This window comes from Dermacentor silvarum, chromosome 4, assembly GCF_013339745.2.
Source record: "Dermacentor silvarum isolate Dsil-2018 chromosome 4, BIME_Dsil_1.4, whole genome shotgun sequence".
Lineage (NCBI taxonomy): Eukaryota > Metazoa > Arthropoda > Arachnida > Ixodida > Ixodidae > Dermacentor > Dermacentor silvarum.
In genome coordinates, this window is record NC_051157.2 from 27,938,148 (window position 1) to 27,957,712 (window position 19,565).

The 19,565-nt window shown below is 45.3% G+C and overlaps 1 protein-coding gene across 1 annotated transcript; it reads right to left on the minus strand.

The window, feature by feature from the left end:
- Window positions 1-1,806: 1,806 nt before the first annotated feature.
- On the minus strand, window positions 1,807-18,581 carry LOC125944671 (uncharacterized). The gene is made up of 2 exons (XM_049665362.1): window positions 18,351-18,581; window positions 1,807-2,851 (listed from the first exon to the last, which is right to left on the minus strand). Exons 1-2 carry the CDS (start codon window positions 18,579-18,581, stop codon window positions 2,693-2,695), a joined length of 390 nt encoding a protein of 129 aa, XP_049521319.1. The 3' UTR covers window positions 1,807-2,692.
- Window positions 18,582-19,565: the final 984 nt, after the last annotated feature.

Genomic DNA, 19,565 nt, shown 5'->3' on the forward strand with positions numbered 1-19,565 from the left:
TTTTTGTTCGCCTCCGTTACTTGTGATCTCGCTAATTTTCTGCGGCGAACTTCCAATCGCCTCTAACTCCGGGATGAATGGGTGGGTGCTACGAGTGTCCCCTTTGGAACGGGCGGTGGGTTGCGCTACCAAGCTTTTCTTATTGTTTTGCCCAATGTCCTACCTATCTTAAAAAGCGCGATGAATTTTTATCAGTAAACTTTCTGAACCCCTATTGGCTACTCCGCGGATGCGCGGAGGCGAGCTCCATCTGGTGGATCTGCAAGGAACCCATCGGCGCGCGTGGCGCGCGCCTCCCGCTGATTAGTTGAATTTTTCCCCACGGACACGACATATGCATTGGGAGGTAGAGGTGTACAGCTTCCCTGTAAAACATTTTTTTAGCTGCATAAGTAAATTACTTTTCTAGAACGCCTGAAGCCACTGAGATGAGGCTTGGTGAGAAAAGACGAATGAACAAAAGATAGGTTAGGTGGCGATCGCCTCGTTGAAGTTTTCGCGTCAGCTCGCCGTGACGTCATAGATTTTGGCGGAGTCTGCTCGGGCCTAGTTCACTGCAAAGGTGGACAGCATTGTCTTTTAAGAGAGTCAACCATCGAGCTTGGAAAGTTTCAAGATGTATTACTTAGCCCCACTATAGTCACAACATAATAGCAACAGGGCGACAGCATCCAATGCAGAACCTGTGTAATAGAGACTCTTCCAGTTCACGTTTCGTGGCGCCACGCACAGGCATTGCACTAATAACTGCGAGGTCCTTGGTTTGACTAGGGTGTTCGATACTTCATTTCTTTTTTTTTCTTTTAAATATTATTTTAATGCACTATTAAATCATATAAAAAGTTCGTCTCTGTTTACAACCTTCAGGCCGAAGGCGCCGTAATTCAGTTTTCAACCGCGTGAGAGTCCGCGACCTTGGCACTGGAAGAAGTGACGCTGGCAAAATAGTGAGAGCGTCGAAGGTGCACCGCGAAGCGGCAAACCTTATGTTACGTGCGTCCCAGTGACACAGGCCCAAACGCTGACTGGCGCCACTCTGTACACATAACACGCGATGGAATAAAAAGATGCCCACTCGCTCGCGCAACTACGCCATCATGACGGTCCCACTCATTGTAGTGTCTGCTTACGGGAAAACTTTTATATCTGGGACGTCACAGTGATGTACCCTCTAGCCGCTTTTTTGTTCTTTAACTCTCACTAACCAGACGAGTGTTCAAACTTCTTTACCTGTGCTATGATGCTTTACCTATGATATGTATTGTCATCTCCTTTGAAACGAGGCGGGGACAACTAGTCACCTAGCTTGCTCGATTCATTCAGATACATGCATCGCAGTACAGGCATCACTGTCGATCCTTTTGCCAATCTGATCTCGATCTTAACTTTCATATTTAGGGTTTCAACCATGTTACCATAACGTTCGGTTATGGTAGCATGGTTGAGAGCTAAGGTGGCCTCTCGGAATGACCTCAGAGATTTGGCTTTACCTGTGGCGTGCAGATATTTCGGAGGTAAGGTGCTCGAATTTTCGTCACATCCACTCACCACCGGTGCACGCGTCGTCTGCTAATGTGCTGTTTATAGTTTAATTATGAGAAATGTAAACTATTACCACCCCTTTAGCTTAAGCATTAATTCGACAGTATGTACTAGTCATTTATAGCCTATATTCAATATATTCAAATTGAAATTTTGTTGCAGTTGGCTTTTTTAAGAGGTGTGCATTGGCATTCAACACTATACCCACGGAGTACCTAATTCATGCCCTGACATGAAAGGAGACGCCAATTCTCATTGGCCGGCTGCAGCGGCAGCGTTCACTTCATGTACTGTTGTAGTGTGAAACTAGAGCTCGTGCTAACGAAGGATTAAACACTACGAAGTACTGTGTACACATGAATGAATTCTTCCTCGAAGCGAGCCACGGACACCAGACCAACCACGAAGTGAACAAAAAGAAAATGAAAAGCCCACGGAGGAACAGAGAAAGAAAATGCTTCGGGAGAAACATTGTCATGTTAACAATCAACACTGAAGGAGCCGTCGCCGGATGTGTATAGTCAGCTAAGGAAAAAAAAAGTCATTGTTGAGATCCAGGCTTAGAGAAGTTGGCTTCGAGCATGCCGCTAGTTCGTGTGAGGCCCTTTGGCCACGCGCACGCCAATCCAAGCGGGGCCTCCTGCTTGAACTTGCCTCTTCAAAGCCTCTGTAGGGCCTTCAAACGCGTAAACTGCCCACAGTCGAGACGACTGCTTGAGTTATGTTCTTCATGAAAAGAAAAAGAGAAGAGGCAGAGAATACATAGTTGTAGCATGGTCAGACATAGGGAACACGTTAACAACAGAGTTTAAAAAAATGTAGAGGGAAGAACACGAGGGCACTTGTTAAACTACGGCATAGTTAGGCATCACGGACACGTGAACAGCTAACGGCAAGGCGACTCTCGGAGTGACGTGCTTCGGTAGAAAAGAAAAAAAACAAAAAACAAAGGCAACTGAAGGAGAAAGAAATGACAGGGTGCATAGTTTCTAGCGATTGCTGCGGAATCTGCGATACCGACACAACCATAGTTAGTTTCGCTTAGCGCGCTAGTCGATGTGCGGCTTCTTGCGCACGTGCACGCCGAAGTAGGCTGCAATCCAGTCCAAGCCTCTATGCAGTCCTTCGACCACGGTCGCGAGCGGCTTGGCTAGTTGCTTCGGTTGGTGGCAACCGGCGCTTGGATCAGGGTCAGGTTCCCCGCGACCGTGACAGCAGGTTCCGCTTCCTCCTGCTCGGGCCGCTCGGTTCCGTTGCTGTGGAAGGTCAGGTTCCGGCTGTACACCGGAGCCGCCACAGACTGCGGCACCTGCCAGGAGGCATTGGCGATATCGCGGTCAGCCGGAGCACAATGTAGACGATAGTTCTCTGGGTGTTCACCATTCACGCACACACTCATAACACACACACTCCCACCGCGAGCAGAGGTATATACGGACCACGGGCTCGCTAAGAAAATTGAATTTATCCGTATTTTGAACGCAGAGACTGAAACTGACGACTGCAAGTTGGGCAAGTCAGAGCGAATTTATTTTAAAGGATGCGCAAAAAGAACGAGGGATGAGGACGCATCGCTCTCACGAGGTGTGGAAATTTATTCCAGCGCGGGAGCCAGTCATATCAACAGGGAGTAATTTTGCATTCAAACACTGGTGCCCGTCGGAATAAATTCGATGCTGATGAGTGATCACTGTACATCGGAAGCGTTATAATTACTCTTACTGATCGTATTCGCTGTCGGCTGAGCGGTTCCATGCAAACAGGTAGGATAAGTGCCTCCCTAAAATTCAATATGATATGCTGTGTATGCTTGAACAAATGCAAGGTGGAAAAAATATTATACGGAAGTATTCCCGTGGTGGGTACAATGATGTTATCATCATCATCATCGTGATATTTATGTCCACTGCTGGGTGAAGACCTCTCCCAGCGATCTCCAATTACCCCTGTCTTGCGCCAGCTGATTTTTATCTTATGCCGGCACATTTTCTCCCTATTAATACTTCTTAAACTTTACTCATACGCGCTTAAACTTTTACTTACACATTCAGGAACTACAAAGAAAAACGCCATAATGTGTTATGATTCTACGCAAAGCTACATGTTATTTTGGTTTACATAATCAGGTTACTCTATACTATGCATTCATTCATAGCCATCTAAATTGTTGCATAATTTCCTGGGGTCAAACCTAACCCTCCCATATTTTTTTCCTGACATGTCCAAAATCAAGCAATCCGAGTAATTACTAACAGTTATCCCCGATCACATGTCACCGAACTGTACCGCAATCTTAACATACTCTGCATTACTAATCTTGTGAAATTTAATGTTTACATATTTGCAAATGGAGCAATTACAGACCATAACTTTCTAAAATTTGTTTTCATGCAAGGACTTCTCAATACAAAGAATACACGTTTTTCTATAAACACTAATTTTTCACTTCCAAAAGTTCGTACTAACTACGGTGCTCAAGGAGTTGGTTTTGTTTTAGTTAATTTGTGGAATTATTTGCCTCGTAATGTTAAAGCTGCTGTTTCTGTATCATCATTTAAACGTTTGCTTCATAGTTTTATCTGTAACCAATAACACAATTCGACTAGTAAAATAACCTGACCTTTATCGTTATATGCTGAATAATGACTATTCATTTATTGACAAGAATTGTTTAATCACTTAATTAATTGTACTCGTTTATTCTATTAATAGTTGTGTTACTACTCATATTTTATTCTAACAGCTTTTCATTATTTTTTCTTTTTGCTGTTTAGTGGTTTTACATTTCATGTAACATATTATAGGAGGTCCCCCTACAGTGTTTTCACTGTAAGAACTCCTTCTGCACGATATTATACCCACTTTTTGTATATGTATTTTACCAGAATAAACCTCAAACTTCTAAATTACGTGCCGTCCTCGACTACGCTTCCCTTCTCTTGGCACCCACTCTGCAACTGTAATAGACGACCGGTTATCTGCCCTACGCATTGCATGGCCTGCCCAGCTTCATTTCCCCCTCTTAATGTCACCTACAATGTCGGCCACCCCCGTTTGCTCCAATCCACACCACGGTTTTCCTGTTTCTTAACTTTACACATGAACGTTTCTCGTTCCGTTGCCGGTTGCGCGGTTCTTAACTTCTTATCCAGCTTCTTTGTTAGTAAAGTATGTGGGACAAAAACCAAACACAAGAGTAAAGCTGGCAGCGCCTAAACCGTGGCGTGTATCTCCCAAGTGCATTTTGCAGGCACGGCCACGTCGAGCCCTACGTACCTCAGGTTGATAGTGTATGAGGAAGTGACTACAGCTTGATCTGCAGCAAACTGGCCGAAAATGACCCGCTGCTTTGATTTCATAGATGGCTTTGAATTCCGGCATATGGCGCGGGTGTAATTTTGATCGCGCCGTTGCACTTCAGCAACACACTCCGACATCCCTCCCATTCTCCCATATTACCACCCCCCCCTCCCCCAACTTGCACCGCTTTCTTTGTTTTACTTTCAGCCCAAGCTTGTTCAAAAGGAGTATATCTTTTAGTAAGTAAGGTGCGGTAAGGTAAGGCGGGTAGGTCCAGGTAGCCTCTACTAAAGTACTGCCATCACGTAAGAGGGTGAACGCAAGTTGGAGGCCGCTTAATCAACGAAAGCATGGCCTTCGTTTGATGTAAGCTAAAATTGCGGGAGAGCTCTTGTGTGAGGCGTCTGGATGGCAACTGCGCACTGCTGGCGTGAAATCGTTGGCTCGGCACTGGTGTACCAGCGATTTCCTTTGATGTAACATGCAGAAGCTGGCATGAAACAACGAAGAAATCAAACTTGTTGGCAATAGCCTCCTTCCGCGTTATAAGCCGAAGGAGGAAACCGGCGCTGACGTTTGCGACCATTCATTTCCTTTCGCTGTAACATGCCTAAACTTGTATAAGACGTAAAGAAACCCGACGCGCTATCAATAGTCCTCCCTCGGAGTCAGGAACCAAACTGAACGGGCGCCAACGTTTGCGAGTCTGCAAGTCGATCCAAGTTCTCTCTCGCTACGGCAGCAAGAAACAGAAAGGCACAAAGTGGTCTTGTTTCCAAGCACAGAAGGGCTGAGAGACGAGGACGGACGAGGATAAGAAGCCGCCTCAGCAACACCACCTTAACTTCCCATAAACAGAACACGCGAGGTGATCAGAAGAAAAAAATAATAAAAGAAAAACATAAATGTGGTATGGTTCCCACACCGTCGCGTCCCGTACGAAAACTCATTTACGGGTGGTCACTTCCGCCCCCATTTTAGCGAGCGAGGGCATTGAGCGGCTTGCCGAGAGATAACAGTCGCCACCACCGCTATCTTCGTTGTAGTAAAGGCGCTTGTCATTTACTGGTGAAGAAGACTGTGCATGTAGTGGTAAAACGAGGTCTCAGGGACGCTCTGGAATAGTGGTGGCGGTCGAAGTTTTGATGTTGCTACAGGCTTCTGGCCGGCAATCCCTCCGCCTCATCAATCTCTTTCCTTGTCACAAAGACAGGGTCTTTCACGTACCTTGGGCCAAACTATAAATATATGCAAATGCCACGTAGCTGGACCGAACCAACGTAATGTTTTTGTCGTGGCTTGGAGATACTCAGATTATTTTTTTGCATTCCGCCTAATCAGATAGTCTTCATTAATTAACCAACTTCTCAATTATTATAATTAGATGAAAGGTGTCAATGAGAATATTGTAGAGCAACAAGAGAAACTCCTGATATAACTTTCTGATGCTCAGTACGTACTATATAAAAGTTTTTATGAACGGTAAAGAAGCCCGCGAATACACGTAAAATTGCCGCGCGACTGGCCGCTTGAGGCACTTTGAGTGTATTCGCGGGCTTCTTTCACGCTCGAAAAAAACACACAAGCACGTATTGAGCAAAAGAAAGCTGTATCGGGAGTTTCTCATGTTGCTCCTCAACTTTCTCACTGGCACTTCTAATCTAATTTTAATAATTGAGAAGTGGATTAATTAAGACTATCTAATTTGGCAGAATGCAAAAAAAAAAAAAAATACTCTGAGTAGCTCCAAGTGGCGGAAAACATTACGTTGGTCCTGTCCAGCTACGTAGCATTTGCATGTTTTCAAAGTTTGGACCAAGTTAAGTGACACACGCTGTATATCTGCAGCCATGAGTCGATCAAATGCGAGTAGAATGAGTGACAATTGTTAACGCACTATCCGCGGTCCTTCCTCCGGGAAACTAACGGTTCTTCACTTTCTTGACGAAACCCTCTTCCTCTCGTGCTGCTCAGAAGACTTAATTTCAGAACACAAATGCTTGTTGAACCGGATAAAGTGCTCTTCGTCGCCCATTTCGTTACACTCCAAGCAAGATGGCGAAGCAGAACGGCCGACTTAAATTGACCATGCAGGACTGTAGGCCGATCCTAGCTATTACTCTATATAGGAGGGTCGTTCCAAGTGCGGCTGATGCGGCAATTTCCCGAGTGAGCGATAGAGGCGACATTGTTTCTTTAGGGAGCTGGTATTTCACTGGAGCTCTCGCTGTTCCGTGCCTTCAAAGCGTTTCATGGCAAGAGCGTCTGCTCTTTTTTTGCCACTGTAACGCCAACAGCCAAGTGTACAGAGGACTAATTTGGAATAGCTTGCGCATCATTTAGGTCGCATTCCAAAATGGGCGATCGCGGCAACGTTCTTGTACCGAGCATTCGGTGCAAGTTAAAATATCCAAGGTTGGCAATATTAGCCTGGAACCCTATTTTTAGACGGCGTCTCAATTAATAATTGGGTCGCATTGTGATGTTAAACCCATTTATCACTCTACAGGACTTTTTTGTGACGGTCATGAGCTTCCAGGAGATGACCTCTTACCAACCCCTCTTTCCCCCCTTTTAGTTTGCAGTTGTGCGACCCATGTCTGACTATGGAAGGATAAGTCAGCAGACAGACTTCAATCCCGTAATCTACCACAGAACTTCCTCTGATGGTTGCTTTGCGCTCCCAACCAGACCGCTTTCAACACGTGAAAAGCTGGAAAAAAAAGTCTGATGTCATTTTTACGGTGTTTCAGCTACCGAGATTAGCCCATTATTTCGTATGTCTTCAAAATGCTCTAAGTACCCGTTCGCAGCTTCTGCAAATGGCTTGCGGAAAGTGCGAGACCATCCGAGGAACTACGCTGTTGACCACGCGGTTATGGAACTGCTTAAAAAAATGTCAAAGGTTACGAACATCAAGAAGCAATTTGTTCGCAATTTGCGATCTTACTCACTTCTCGTCAAAACTATATTAGTGTTATCCAGTCCTTTTTTACCATTGAATGCAAAGCGGTCAACATTTCAGGCTAAAATTTAGAGTGGCGATTGACCATTTATGTCTGTGTCTACTTTGAGAGAGAGAGAACTAGCAGCTGGATGGCATGAGTACTTAGTTAATTGAGGGCAGGAATGTCGCCAAAACAGAGAAAAGGCAGTAAATAAATTTAAAAAAAAAACGCTTCTCCGCTTTTATATGTATGCTTGTTGGCCTTGCCGTAAAATAGTAGAGCTATCACGGCGAAACATAACGGCTCCACTCATGACCTGTGTTGCAGAAAACAAAGAAAGAACAAAAGCAACATAACTGCACCTGTCGAATTAGGCTCGTTTAGTTTATTCTGAATCCCGCGATAGACATTTAACCGACTTCGCACTCGACTTCTCAATTCAAAGAAAGTTCAAAGTTCTTAAGTTGTCTGGGGAGCAGAGTTGAACGGACGAAGGCTCCCTAGAGTGTCGTTTAAACGTCGACACCGGTCGGCGTGGTTTATATGCTCGTTCGCTGGGCAGTCTGTATATATATATATATATATATATATATATATATATATATATATATATATATATATTCCATTCCTTTCATCCCTCTCGAGATTTTTCATAAGAGCCATTCGCCGCTGCATGTAAAGTTCCTTTTAAATGCCCTCTCCCCCCGCGCGCCCTCTTACCGCCTACTGGAGAAGCTGAGCTCTTGATCTTTCTTAAGTCACGACGTGAAGAAGTTTGGCTGCGCAACGCCTGCACACTTATAGCGCACGAAGAAACCTCGCAATGAGAGACGACGTCAAAGAACTTGCGGATAAGTCGCCGACCGGCGAAGTTAACGACTCGAGTGAGAAAAGCTGAAATGTAACGTGAAGGCACGCCGCATTGCCGTTTCCTCGCCGAAACGTTTTCGGGGAGGGGAAAGCACTATAGCGTGACGAAACCATGCAACGCAGACTGCGCATGCGTAAAGCGCTAAAGTCAGCCTTAATGCGGTAAGCAAGGGGACGAAAGGAGCCAAGCATTGAGAAATGGTATGACCCAATACTTAAGGCTTTTTCTGGGTGCTTTCGTGCGCCCCAAGATATATATTTTCCTGAAAAAAATTACTAGAGGGAACTGTGCTGCTATTGTTTATGGAAGCTGCAAGTTTGTCGGTTCAGTCAGCCCGGGAATGATGCACAGTATGTGGATTTGGCTAAACTTCGTCCCTCTGGCTTCAAGCGGCTTTGTGACTTTGCAAATTGATCACTTTTAATAAAGTATTGCGTTATAAGTGCGATAATTCGCAATGATTAAGCATTCAGGCAGATACTAATTGCCTTGATCTCTTTAGACACCTATGTGCGCTTGGAAACTTGGAAAGATAAACCGTACTAAATATAGTCACAAGAACGTTCGAAGCCACAAACATGAAGATTGGACAAACACATGTGCTAACTATCGTTCTCATGGTATCAGAACGATTGCCGCACCAGAGTTGCTTCTCGTAATTATTGTATGAATCTCTATGCCCCAAAGTTTACAGTTAGAGCAATACACGCCTCCCTATTCGCCGTTAGATCGAGCTGCAGGTGGCACCACCGTCGTCACGTTAGTGTGGATTGGCGGTTGGCGGAACGCATTGAAATGTACGCTGGGAACGATTTGGCCCAGTTTTATGGTAATGAAACAAGCTGATCTCAGTGAACTGATTATATATTGCCCTCCAATGCCGCTGTTTTGCACGAAATACACCGAAAGCTTCTTTTCACTTGAAAGAAGCGCGAACTGATTTTCAGCCGGGGGACTGGCACTCAGCCAAACAATGTGTGTTTCGGTACTTCCGTGGGGCATGTATTGCTCTAACTGTAAACTTTAGCGCATATAAATTGATACAAGAATTACGAGAGGCAACTCTGGTGCTGCAGTTGTTCTGATATCGTTCTCATGGTATCAGAACTATGTTTTTGTGCATGTTTCGCTGGTGTTCTGCATGCTCTGCTAAAATTGTTGTGCAACTTTATTATTACCGCAATCTCTGCGAACCTTGCACTGGTTCTAAAAAAAAAAGCAGCATCCCTGAACAACACAGGTAAAGTGGCAAGATGACGTGCACTTTCCATCGCCAACTTAAAGCATGTCGCCCTGTTTATATTTTTATATATTTTTTAGCTGCGATACGAAGCCAGTTAAAGAGTTCACTTAAACAGGCTAGACCACTGTGAGTGACAGCACGTTAACAGGATAACTAGATTGCTTCAGACGAGGAGTTCTATCACAGTAACACTTAAAGCGCGTAATTTATGCACGAAGCTGGCCTTGCACGATTACGTGCCATTATTGTAATTAATTGAGAGGCTAAAATCATAATTTTTTTTTATTTCAGCCAATATGTCCGCTGTTTCCCATCCAGCTAACAACTGCACACTGAAGAGCTAACGAGAAATTATACTAATCGCCTTTCAACTCAGTGTTATGATGTCCTTTGTCTAGAGACTGCTGTCACACATGATGCTCACTAATACCCTAAATACCCTATTTTAGCTTTCCTTTTGTAGCAGTGAGTCAAAACACAAAGACCCACCATTTAAGTGGCAAAAAAAAAAGAATGAAAAAAAAAGCTAATCCTCGTGCCATCAGAGCCACATATTAAAAAAGACATCAGACCACCACGTAACCACTACGAGACATTATGCAGTTATTGCAATTATCACGATACGCTTATCGTAACATAAAGTGTGTAACGTGATAATGAGTGTTTGCTAACCATTTTTCTTTCTTACCACTGAGTGATATTCAAGCCACCTCGTTCATGTTGTGTGGTATCACAGAGATTGCGGAAAGACCAACAGATCGCGACAAGTCGCTACAGCATTCACGTATCCCTGCAACCACTTGATTTCTTTAAAGCGGGAGAAAATGCTTTCTGTGGATTACCGAAAACATAAAGCGACAATAAAAGTGGTAGAATTATTGCGAACGGAGGGTGCGGCAGTCACACATTGCGCACTCGGCATGGGCATTCACCGATCTTACTACAGCGCAAAGACGAAAGCGAAAGGCAGAATGCTTGTGCACATCGTCAAAAAATGTGGACCAGCTTTCGCGGCCGTGCTACAACTACGCGAGAAATGGTCTTTAAAGATATGCACGCCTTATGTGCACATGTAAACACGTAGGGCATAGCAGACGACGCGCGGCGCAATCCGCCCTGCCCGAGGTTCAACCTGCTCGATCTGGCAGCCCCCTGTTTTATGAGAATAACGAATAGTATTCTGCAAACCAAAGCAATACAAAGGCTTCGGACGACGTCAAAATGGGCAACTCTGAATGAATCTAAAGCAATTTTTCTTTAACATGCACCTAAGCCTAAGTATCCTTGCTTGAACAACTTTGCATTCTACTCAACATCGGTATGCGATAACCGGGATCGGAAATCGAACCCTGCGACATCCTTCTCAGCTGCATAACTAGAACGCTGAGCGAATTGCCAAGGATTGATGGTTTGAAAAGTCAGGCGCACAGTAAACCCGGACACAGGAGGAACGTAAGAGAAAAACACAAACACCCACTATCATATATAGGGTGCCTCAGCTAGCGGTAGCCATGTTATTAGCTAAAGAAAAAAAAAAATTTAAAGTACATGGTGCAATTTATGATCGAAAGACCTACTGTCCCCACTCATCCAGCCTCTGACAACCAAACACCTTAACTTTTAGAATTGTATCTTGTACCATGTTCTCCAAATCTTCTTTTTTTTTTTTGTAGAAGCTTGGCTAACGTTATCTGGGACACATGATTAGTCGGTGTTTGTGTTGCTTTTTCCATTCCACACATGTCAGCGTTCTTTACGCCTAGGTTTTCATACCATGAATCCCTGCAGCCACTCGGCCGAGATTGTATTTCGGGTAACAATAAAACAACGGTCACTTTAGTAGCTTATGCATGTTAGATTGCAGTGTGAAATGATCAATTACTCTCAATGTGGTGGTTCTTATTCTGTCTGGTAACGCAGAATAAATATTTGACTGTTGTTGAAACTACGAATCAAGGGAGGTAAGCATAATGAGGTTACACATCTTTGGCGCTAACTGTCAAACAGCGCACACCGCGGCTTACGCGCATGCGTGTGAGCAGTGCTTGGCAAAATCTTTGCGCCATGGGAGTCGGGTATTCGAAAACAGGCGAAGGTGAACTCGGCTGCGTGAAATATTCATGCCAAATTCGATGACGCTACAGAGCTGCGGCCATGTCTGCTTCGGTCGATACCGTAATGGAAAAGCTCTTTATAAATAATAAAAAGTGAGTGTCAAAAATCAAAAGAGGAAAACTCTAACAAAAAGTTGACTGATAAAAAAAAAGATAATGCGGTGGTAGCTTTGCTGCCTTCATACATTATTGACTTAGTGTGAGAGAGTTTTCAACAGCGCAGTCTTGCGCAACATACAACTAGTTTCATTTTTGTTTATTTGTTTCTGAAATTCCTACGCTATATCTCTTCGTCACTGCAAACGACAGGTAGAGCTTCCGTATTGCTTTTGCATATGCAAGGCGGGACCTGTTCAGTGATTCAGTTGAAAAGTGCTGGATTAGGACAATTGAGGGTCATATCGAGTGAGTAAGCCGCTCAATCTTCTTTAATGTGCTCTTTCTAGGGCTTTTTATACCTTGTATATTTTATACGGGTCATTTAAAATCATGCAACTTAATGTACAGGTGCATCACCTATCGGTGCTCTTTCTTTCATTATTCATAATCAGAACTGCTCCTTTGATTTGTACACGGGGCTCAGATATGCTCGCAACGAGTTTCTTAAAGGAGATACACTCACTGAGCAAAAACTTCGTTTGCTCAAAGCAAAGAGTGCGCCGCTTGAAAGGAGTAGATATGAAAGGCACGTGTTCTTCAACGCTTTCATGCGCAGCGATGTCCTGGCGCTTTTTTTTTTTTTTTGCACAATGTGTTTACTTTTTTGTGTGTTGGTGCTGTCTCAAGTGCCAAGAGGTCTCTGGATGCATCAGGGAAAAGCATCAAGCTGGGGGCTTCACTGATGCGTGACGTTTTCTACTTAAAGAAGCCATCGGTTAGCGGAGTTCATTTGTCTGAGTGCGCAACCGGTCACACGGGTGCCTCACAAAAAGAAAAATCCAGTCGCATTATCTAGGCTTAATTTGCCCTATCTCGGTATTTCCGACGTAGGTCCTCCAACCATAAGACAAAGGGCGGCTGCTACTTCAGCGCTTGCCAGCTATCTTTTCTTTTTCTTCAGGGCTCTAGCCTCGGACTTGGCTCTGTAGATAACATACTTGCGTCGTTTATGCCGTGATTGTCGCGACATTGTGCGTTACGATAATTGGGGCCGCCATTATGTAGTCGCACTAGCAATCTCCAACGGTCAAGGAATTGCAACACGCATCTGTATAGTTAAGGCGAGTGTTACGGGGAGCTGCTCTTGGCTGAAGTAAAATATCGTAAACATTTTGTCGGAAAGAATTCTGGCAGAAGCCATCTGTCGATGAAAGCCGACGTTAATGCGATTAGCGTAGACGTACCCTAGCGAGGCACAGTGTTGCCAACGCGCCCTGTGTGAGGCGTGTATGCCGCCGGGCTCCTCTCTCGCGCTTCTCACTGGACACGCTTCGCCATCCAGTGGCGGCTCCGTAAAGTCTGCGTGTGGCAGGTGTGTAAATATATATTCAGACACGGTTGTCTGAATATATATGACGCGGGTTCGATTCTTCCGAGAACCCAAAAAAAACTTTATATTGTTTTTTGTTGTTTTTAAACATTCAAGAGCGGCGCATAGCCGGTGACACATATCCAGTGAGCCAAGTTGGTCTGACGGTTGATTTCGAAGTGGGTTAACCCGGTTGGTAATTACGAGCTTTAGGACCTCAAACACGCCTACTAAGTAGCTTGCTATTACTTTCGCTTGGTCTATCTCAATATCTTCTGCAAGTTCGATTTCAAAACCCCTGTCCTTGTGCCTGTGATGATTCTTTGAAAATCGCTTTGTACGCCTTCAGATACAATTAAGCCCATCCACATTTGCTAACTTAGGAGATATGCGCTCTTGCACGTCTCCATCTTGGGTCCTCCGTCACTCTTGGCTTCCTAACTAAACGTGGCATAACCCATGTCGGTTCCCCGGCCCCCCACCCACCTTTCTTCCTCGTAGAAGAGTAAGCTGTGAACAGGATATCTTCCTCGGTACGTGTGTACACTCTTCTCTAATGTGAAATAGAACACCGAGCTTGTGTTCAAAGCTGACAACTTTCCTTTGTGCGTCCTTGTAACGAGGAAAAGTTCTACGAGCGGGATTCTTCAACAGAACAGCATAGCAAATAGTAGTGCTTAAGGTTCTGACTTGCACGTTTCCAATAATCACAGTTTGAACACGAATGAAGTGTTCCCTTTCATATAGGCGGCGAATTAACGTACACAGTTAACCACTCCCGATCTCGGTATACAACGATGACATGCGGCCCCGAACCAAACAGTCAAGAAGCGATAGTTTTGCCTTCATACGGCGACGAGACCACATTGAAATAGACGCTTCTCGTACACGTTCGTGGAAGTGGTACTTGCACTAGTTTTCGGCCTGTGGAGTCGTTAGGAAACTGAAATGCGAAGGATCGAGGGAGTGAGAGAGAAGCTTTTATGTTTTCGTCTGGTTCCATCTTGAAAATTAACGTTAAATAACTCTCCTTTGGAGGGTGCACTATTATTTCTGATCATGCTTGCATTCAAGTAGGGACCGTTCGAAAGCCCCCCTTCGGAGCTAAGTAATTTTTCTCTCGATATCACCATAAGGCGCCCTTAAGACCAGCTTGGCAAGGGCCCAGTAGTCTTCACGGCAGTTCAATTAAATGCTTCTTTCTTTTTCAGTGCACTCAGCCGCATACACTATAATAAAATTACAGTGCGTGCGAGTTTTCTAACTTGATAACGCGTGCGTTATCAAGCGCGTTATCAAGTGCGTTATCCATCAAGCCAGACAAATTATCACCGTAATACCATTCACAGAAAGAAATTGCCGTGGTTGAACGCGGTTAAACCAAGTTTGTGGAATGATAACACGGTTTTGCTGGCTTTGGGAAAGGGCACGGACGCTGTTCGGCGCAGTCAGCAACTACCGCATCTACAATTACACCACAAGACAACACACAGACGCTGCTCGGTGCGGCAGCAGCAGCGAGCGAATTGAAGTTCATGCTGCGTCTCGCTTCAACGCGAACTACGCGTCGAAAGCACAGCGCATACGAAGCTACCAGCACTCTGGGCACTTTGTCCACATCGCAGATCGCTTTCAAGATATGGGCGCCCACGCGGCGTACGCAGCAGCCGCCGGAGTGTCAGGCTTAGTGCCAGCAGTTGGACCTTGGCGGAGCTTGAAAATCAGGTGTACGGAACCAGGCATTTCCTGGGTTTGTACCTGGTGTATGTAAGCTATCGCTCAAAGAAAATTGTCTATTTCGCCCGCTGGCGAGGCATTGAGAGCGATAGTAAGGTGTGGAGTCGCGCTTTAGCTCCTCACACGGTGTTCTAACAATACGCGGATGCGACATGGTACGACACCGCACGCGAGACAATTGTTGCCGCACCGCCGGAACAGCGCCCTGGCTGAAACCAGGAGTTTCGGAACGCTGGCAAGAACGCCGGCAGTAACGTTACTGGCGTCGCACATAAAAGCCGTAGGCGTTTGTCTGCTCCCAATGACAGGGTTAGGTTTAGCTTGACGTTCAGTGTCTGTTCCGCTTGGACCAGTGTATGCACCACGGTGTGGTATGCGCACAGTTTCCCAGCAGCAACGCTAATGTATGTGAGCCCAACGCTCATGGGGCCCCTCACCGGAAGACAGACTGCTGTCCTGGCTCCGCTGCAGAGCGGATTGAGAGTAGTGTGATGGTGCGTCATGACTTCGTTGTTCTTGCAGCCAAAGGCATTGTGCATCTCTGGAAACCTTCTAGCCATCGACGTGCGGACAGAGCATGCGCCGTCCATACCAGGACAGCACGGCGGCGGCTCCTACGCGAACGCGCCTGGAGTGTCCATGTAATTGCTATCACAATGAAATACGCATGCGAGAGTGTGGGCGCCCTATATACTGTCGCGCTCCGTTCTGTGTTGCACTGCCATCGTCGTCTTAACTTCCCTGCTTTCCGGCGACTGGCGAAGATGGCGCTTTTTGCGTTGGTCGCAGCCTCGTGCTGCCCGGTGTACCGAACGACCGTGGCTATCTTAAGTCTCATGCAAGACTACAAGGCAATCCCTGTGAAAGCAATTTTAGTTTGTCTTCTGAGGATTGAAAATTTTTACGCCCTAGCTCTTAGAATTATTCATGAAGGCCTCGATTGGCTCCGTATATACGAGCTTGTGCAAAAGCTTCTGGCATGAAAGCTGCGGATTTAAAACGCAACTCCATTTGGGAGTTTCGACCGAAACTCTAATTTCATCCGAAACTCAAATTTATGCCGGCAGTTGACCCGAGGCCAAGACCCTAGCTCGATTAACTTGCTCCTTCACCTAACTCCTCGATAAAATAAAATTGCACACTTTAAAAACATTTCTTTCAAAAGTTTGCAATGGTAAGCTGACTGATCCCGTTTCAACTTTATAAATATTTGCCGAATCTGCGTTCTGTGCATTACAAGCAAAGCGGGGCCTTAGCTCTTACTTTTTAGAACTCTTGAAATACATTAATTTCCTTCGCGCTCTAGTGCCGCCTTGTAATTAAACAAGCACTTCACGACTGCATGGTACTGTTTACTTCCCATATATTCGCGTTATAAATGTTTGCCTAGCTCTGATAGCGCTGGAAAACTAGATAATAGAAAATATTCACAATGGGTACTTGAATGCAAATAATTTTCTTCGAAGGAATACGTAAGCTTGCCTAAGAGCCAAATATGCTCCCACTGGGTTCGTATACGCACTTTAATTGCCGTCGTAAAAAAAAAACGGTTTCAATATCGTGGGACTATGTCCACGTAGCAGCGTCGCCTTCCAGCGCCTCACGGCCTTCAGAGGACCCACATTAGCATGGTTCGTGGAATTCCTGAAAACCGTGGCTCAGTGCTCGGGATAAAACTGCATCATTTATTTCACTGTTTAGAATTCGAAAACCAGAGTCGTGATCGTGGTGCGCAGCACGCAACTTACACACTTCATCTATCTCTCCAGCTCTCTCTACAGTCGACAGCAAGTACAGTTCATTAGCGCTTGCTCAACATATATCAACTCGAAATACTATAGCGTAACGCATACAGACAAGGGCAATATATGGCAGATGAGAACACAGACATGGCGCTAACCACATGAATATAGTGTAATCTATTGTCATCGTCCGTATGCGCTACACTACAATTACAATAATACATGCCAACCAACCCGCATTGTAACGCTATAGTTCATTTCTTCTTCAGCGGCCCTTTCATGCACGAACTTGATGATCATCAAGTTTGCCGTAGCAGTCAATCAAGCTTAAGAAAGAGGATTGCCAGGGGTGAGGTGACGTGTATCGTTTGGCGATATCTAGATGCATACGGGCATCTACAACGCAGGCACATCTACAGCGAGGGTCTTCGCCCTTATTATGTATCATAAGTTCAATAATTATTTGAATTTTCCCGTGAGTTCCACTGACCTTATGGAGTCTATGTTTACGTGTATTCTAATTGTAAGGACCGCTATAACCACGCGTCATAATGACATATTGTATAGAAGTCATCCTGAAACATGATGGCTCGTATTGTTAAACGAGTTCGACGGCTCCGCTGCTCAGTACGAGGCCGCGGATTCAACTTCCGACCGCGGCTCATATAATGACACTGCACTACTTGCACTTCAATTTTGATTCAGAATACAATGTAAAATTTTACAAGCAAATCAGACCCAAGTAGACGCTGTGAAAGGACATGACGTCACGGCGCGAACTGGCATGCGGGAACTTCACGGGGCCGTCGCCACCAGTCCTCTGTGTTTGCAACATTTATAGCTTACCTAGCCGCTTCTCGCTTTGCTTTTACAGTACCCTGATATAACTAAAACAGTTTAACTGAATATTTGTCTTGGGAGTAATTGTTCAAAATTGCGTTTGTACACAAGAAGTTGTACAGCGCCGTCGAGGGAGCGTTCTACATGTACTACTAAACATTTTGTGTTAGCCGAGATAAAAGCAAATGAAATGTCGTTAGAGGAGACGAGTTATTCGCAACGCAGCAGATTTTCTCCCTTTGCTTCCAGCAGCGCGCACAAACTGCAATCCTCTACTGCCCTCTGCCATATCGCATGTCGAGGGTCCCCCGTTTCCTCGACTGTCAAGACATTCGCCCCCACGACCCCCGCCTCCTTTCTTTCGTCAATCCCTCCCCGCCGGTCTTCAATGCATTCTTCGCGCGTTGAAGACACGATCTTCAAAGCCTGATCTACGTGCCGCGCTTGTCTGTTTGGCAATGCCAAACCCTGGTGAGAGGCCTTTAAAAAAAAAAATGTAGTACGTGGTGTGCGCGTCGCAGCTAGAGTTTCGCTGTAGAGCTCACCACAGCTGGCTGGCCGGCGCGCAGGTACCGGGCCGTCATGGTCACGATGAAAATGAGGAAGAGAGCGAGGATGACGAGAGACATGAGGGCCCCCGAGAGCCCCCCGCTGCTGGAGGCAAAGGCGGGACCCGGCAGTTCTTCGACGGCGACAGGATCCCGCGCTGCCGCCACCGCCGCTGACGACACACCAGCCGGCGCCCTCGCGTCTGCGCCATGCCGCGCCGCACTCATGATCGCGGGAGGCCGGCATCAAGGGCATGCCCTCGCCGAGGTTCCTGGTCGTCTTCGCTGGCGCTGCCTTGCTCGACAAGCGCACGGAGTGATCATGATGATGACGATCCGCATTTATGGCGCGTACCCACTAAGGGGGATAGGCCAGTAATCGATCGGCAGAAGGTATCTTAAGAGAAATTCGCATTCTAAGAGAAAAAGAAAAATACCAGAAAAAAAGCAAAATTACTACGCGAGTGATCAGTCGCACTAACTGAGTCAAAATTGTGGAAGATGTAATAGTGAAGGATAGATTAAAGGCTGCAATAATAAATAATGTGGATAATAAATTTTTGTGAAATGAATAGTCAACAAAGAACAAGATTAAAGCTACAAGAAACATCATGGTAATAGTTTGTTCTCACATAAAGAAATGAAGCAGAACGCAAGAACATCTCCGTGGCTACATCCTAGTGTCAAAGCCCAATGATAGTACTACCGGAATGTTTAGTCTTAGTCCAATATGACAGTCAAACTTCGATTGAGCCTGACTTCAGTCGGCGTTCTTGAGGTAATCTAAATAACACACGGGACAAAAAAGATGAAAGCCATACAGCGCGAGCGCTGACATTTGTTAAGAACGTCTTTTTCGGTTTTCAAGCTACGTGGTGTGAGCTGATAATAAAAACATTCTTTATTGGCCTTAACCCGTTCACTGGCAAGATAAGAAAGACTTGACCTAGAATGGTTTTATTGCTTTACTTCTTCTTTACTTTGCTCAATACGTACCAGTTGAAATATTAAACGGTTTCTCTAAAAACTAAGCGAGATACAGTAGGTCAAAATTATTGTTGACCAGGTGGTGACAGGTATGGCCCAAAACTGGTCTCTGGCACTTGCTTTGGCAAGGTTAATGTGCGTTCTTGAGGTGTACCTTTATGAAGTTAAGAAATAAGAGCTGGCTTAAAAAAGGCAGTAAAAATTCGGATTGGCGAGAATATGACC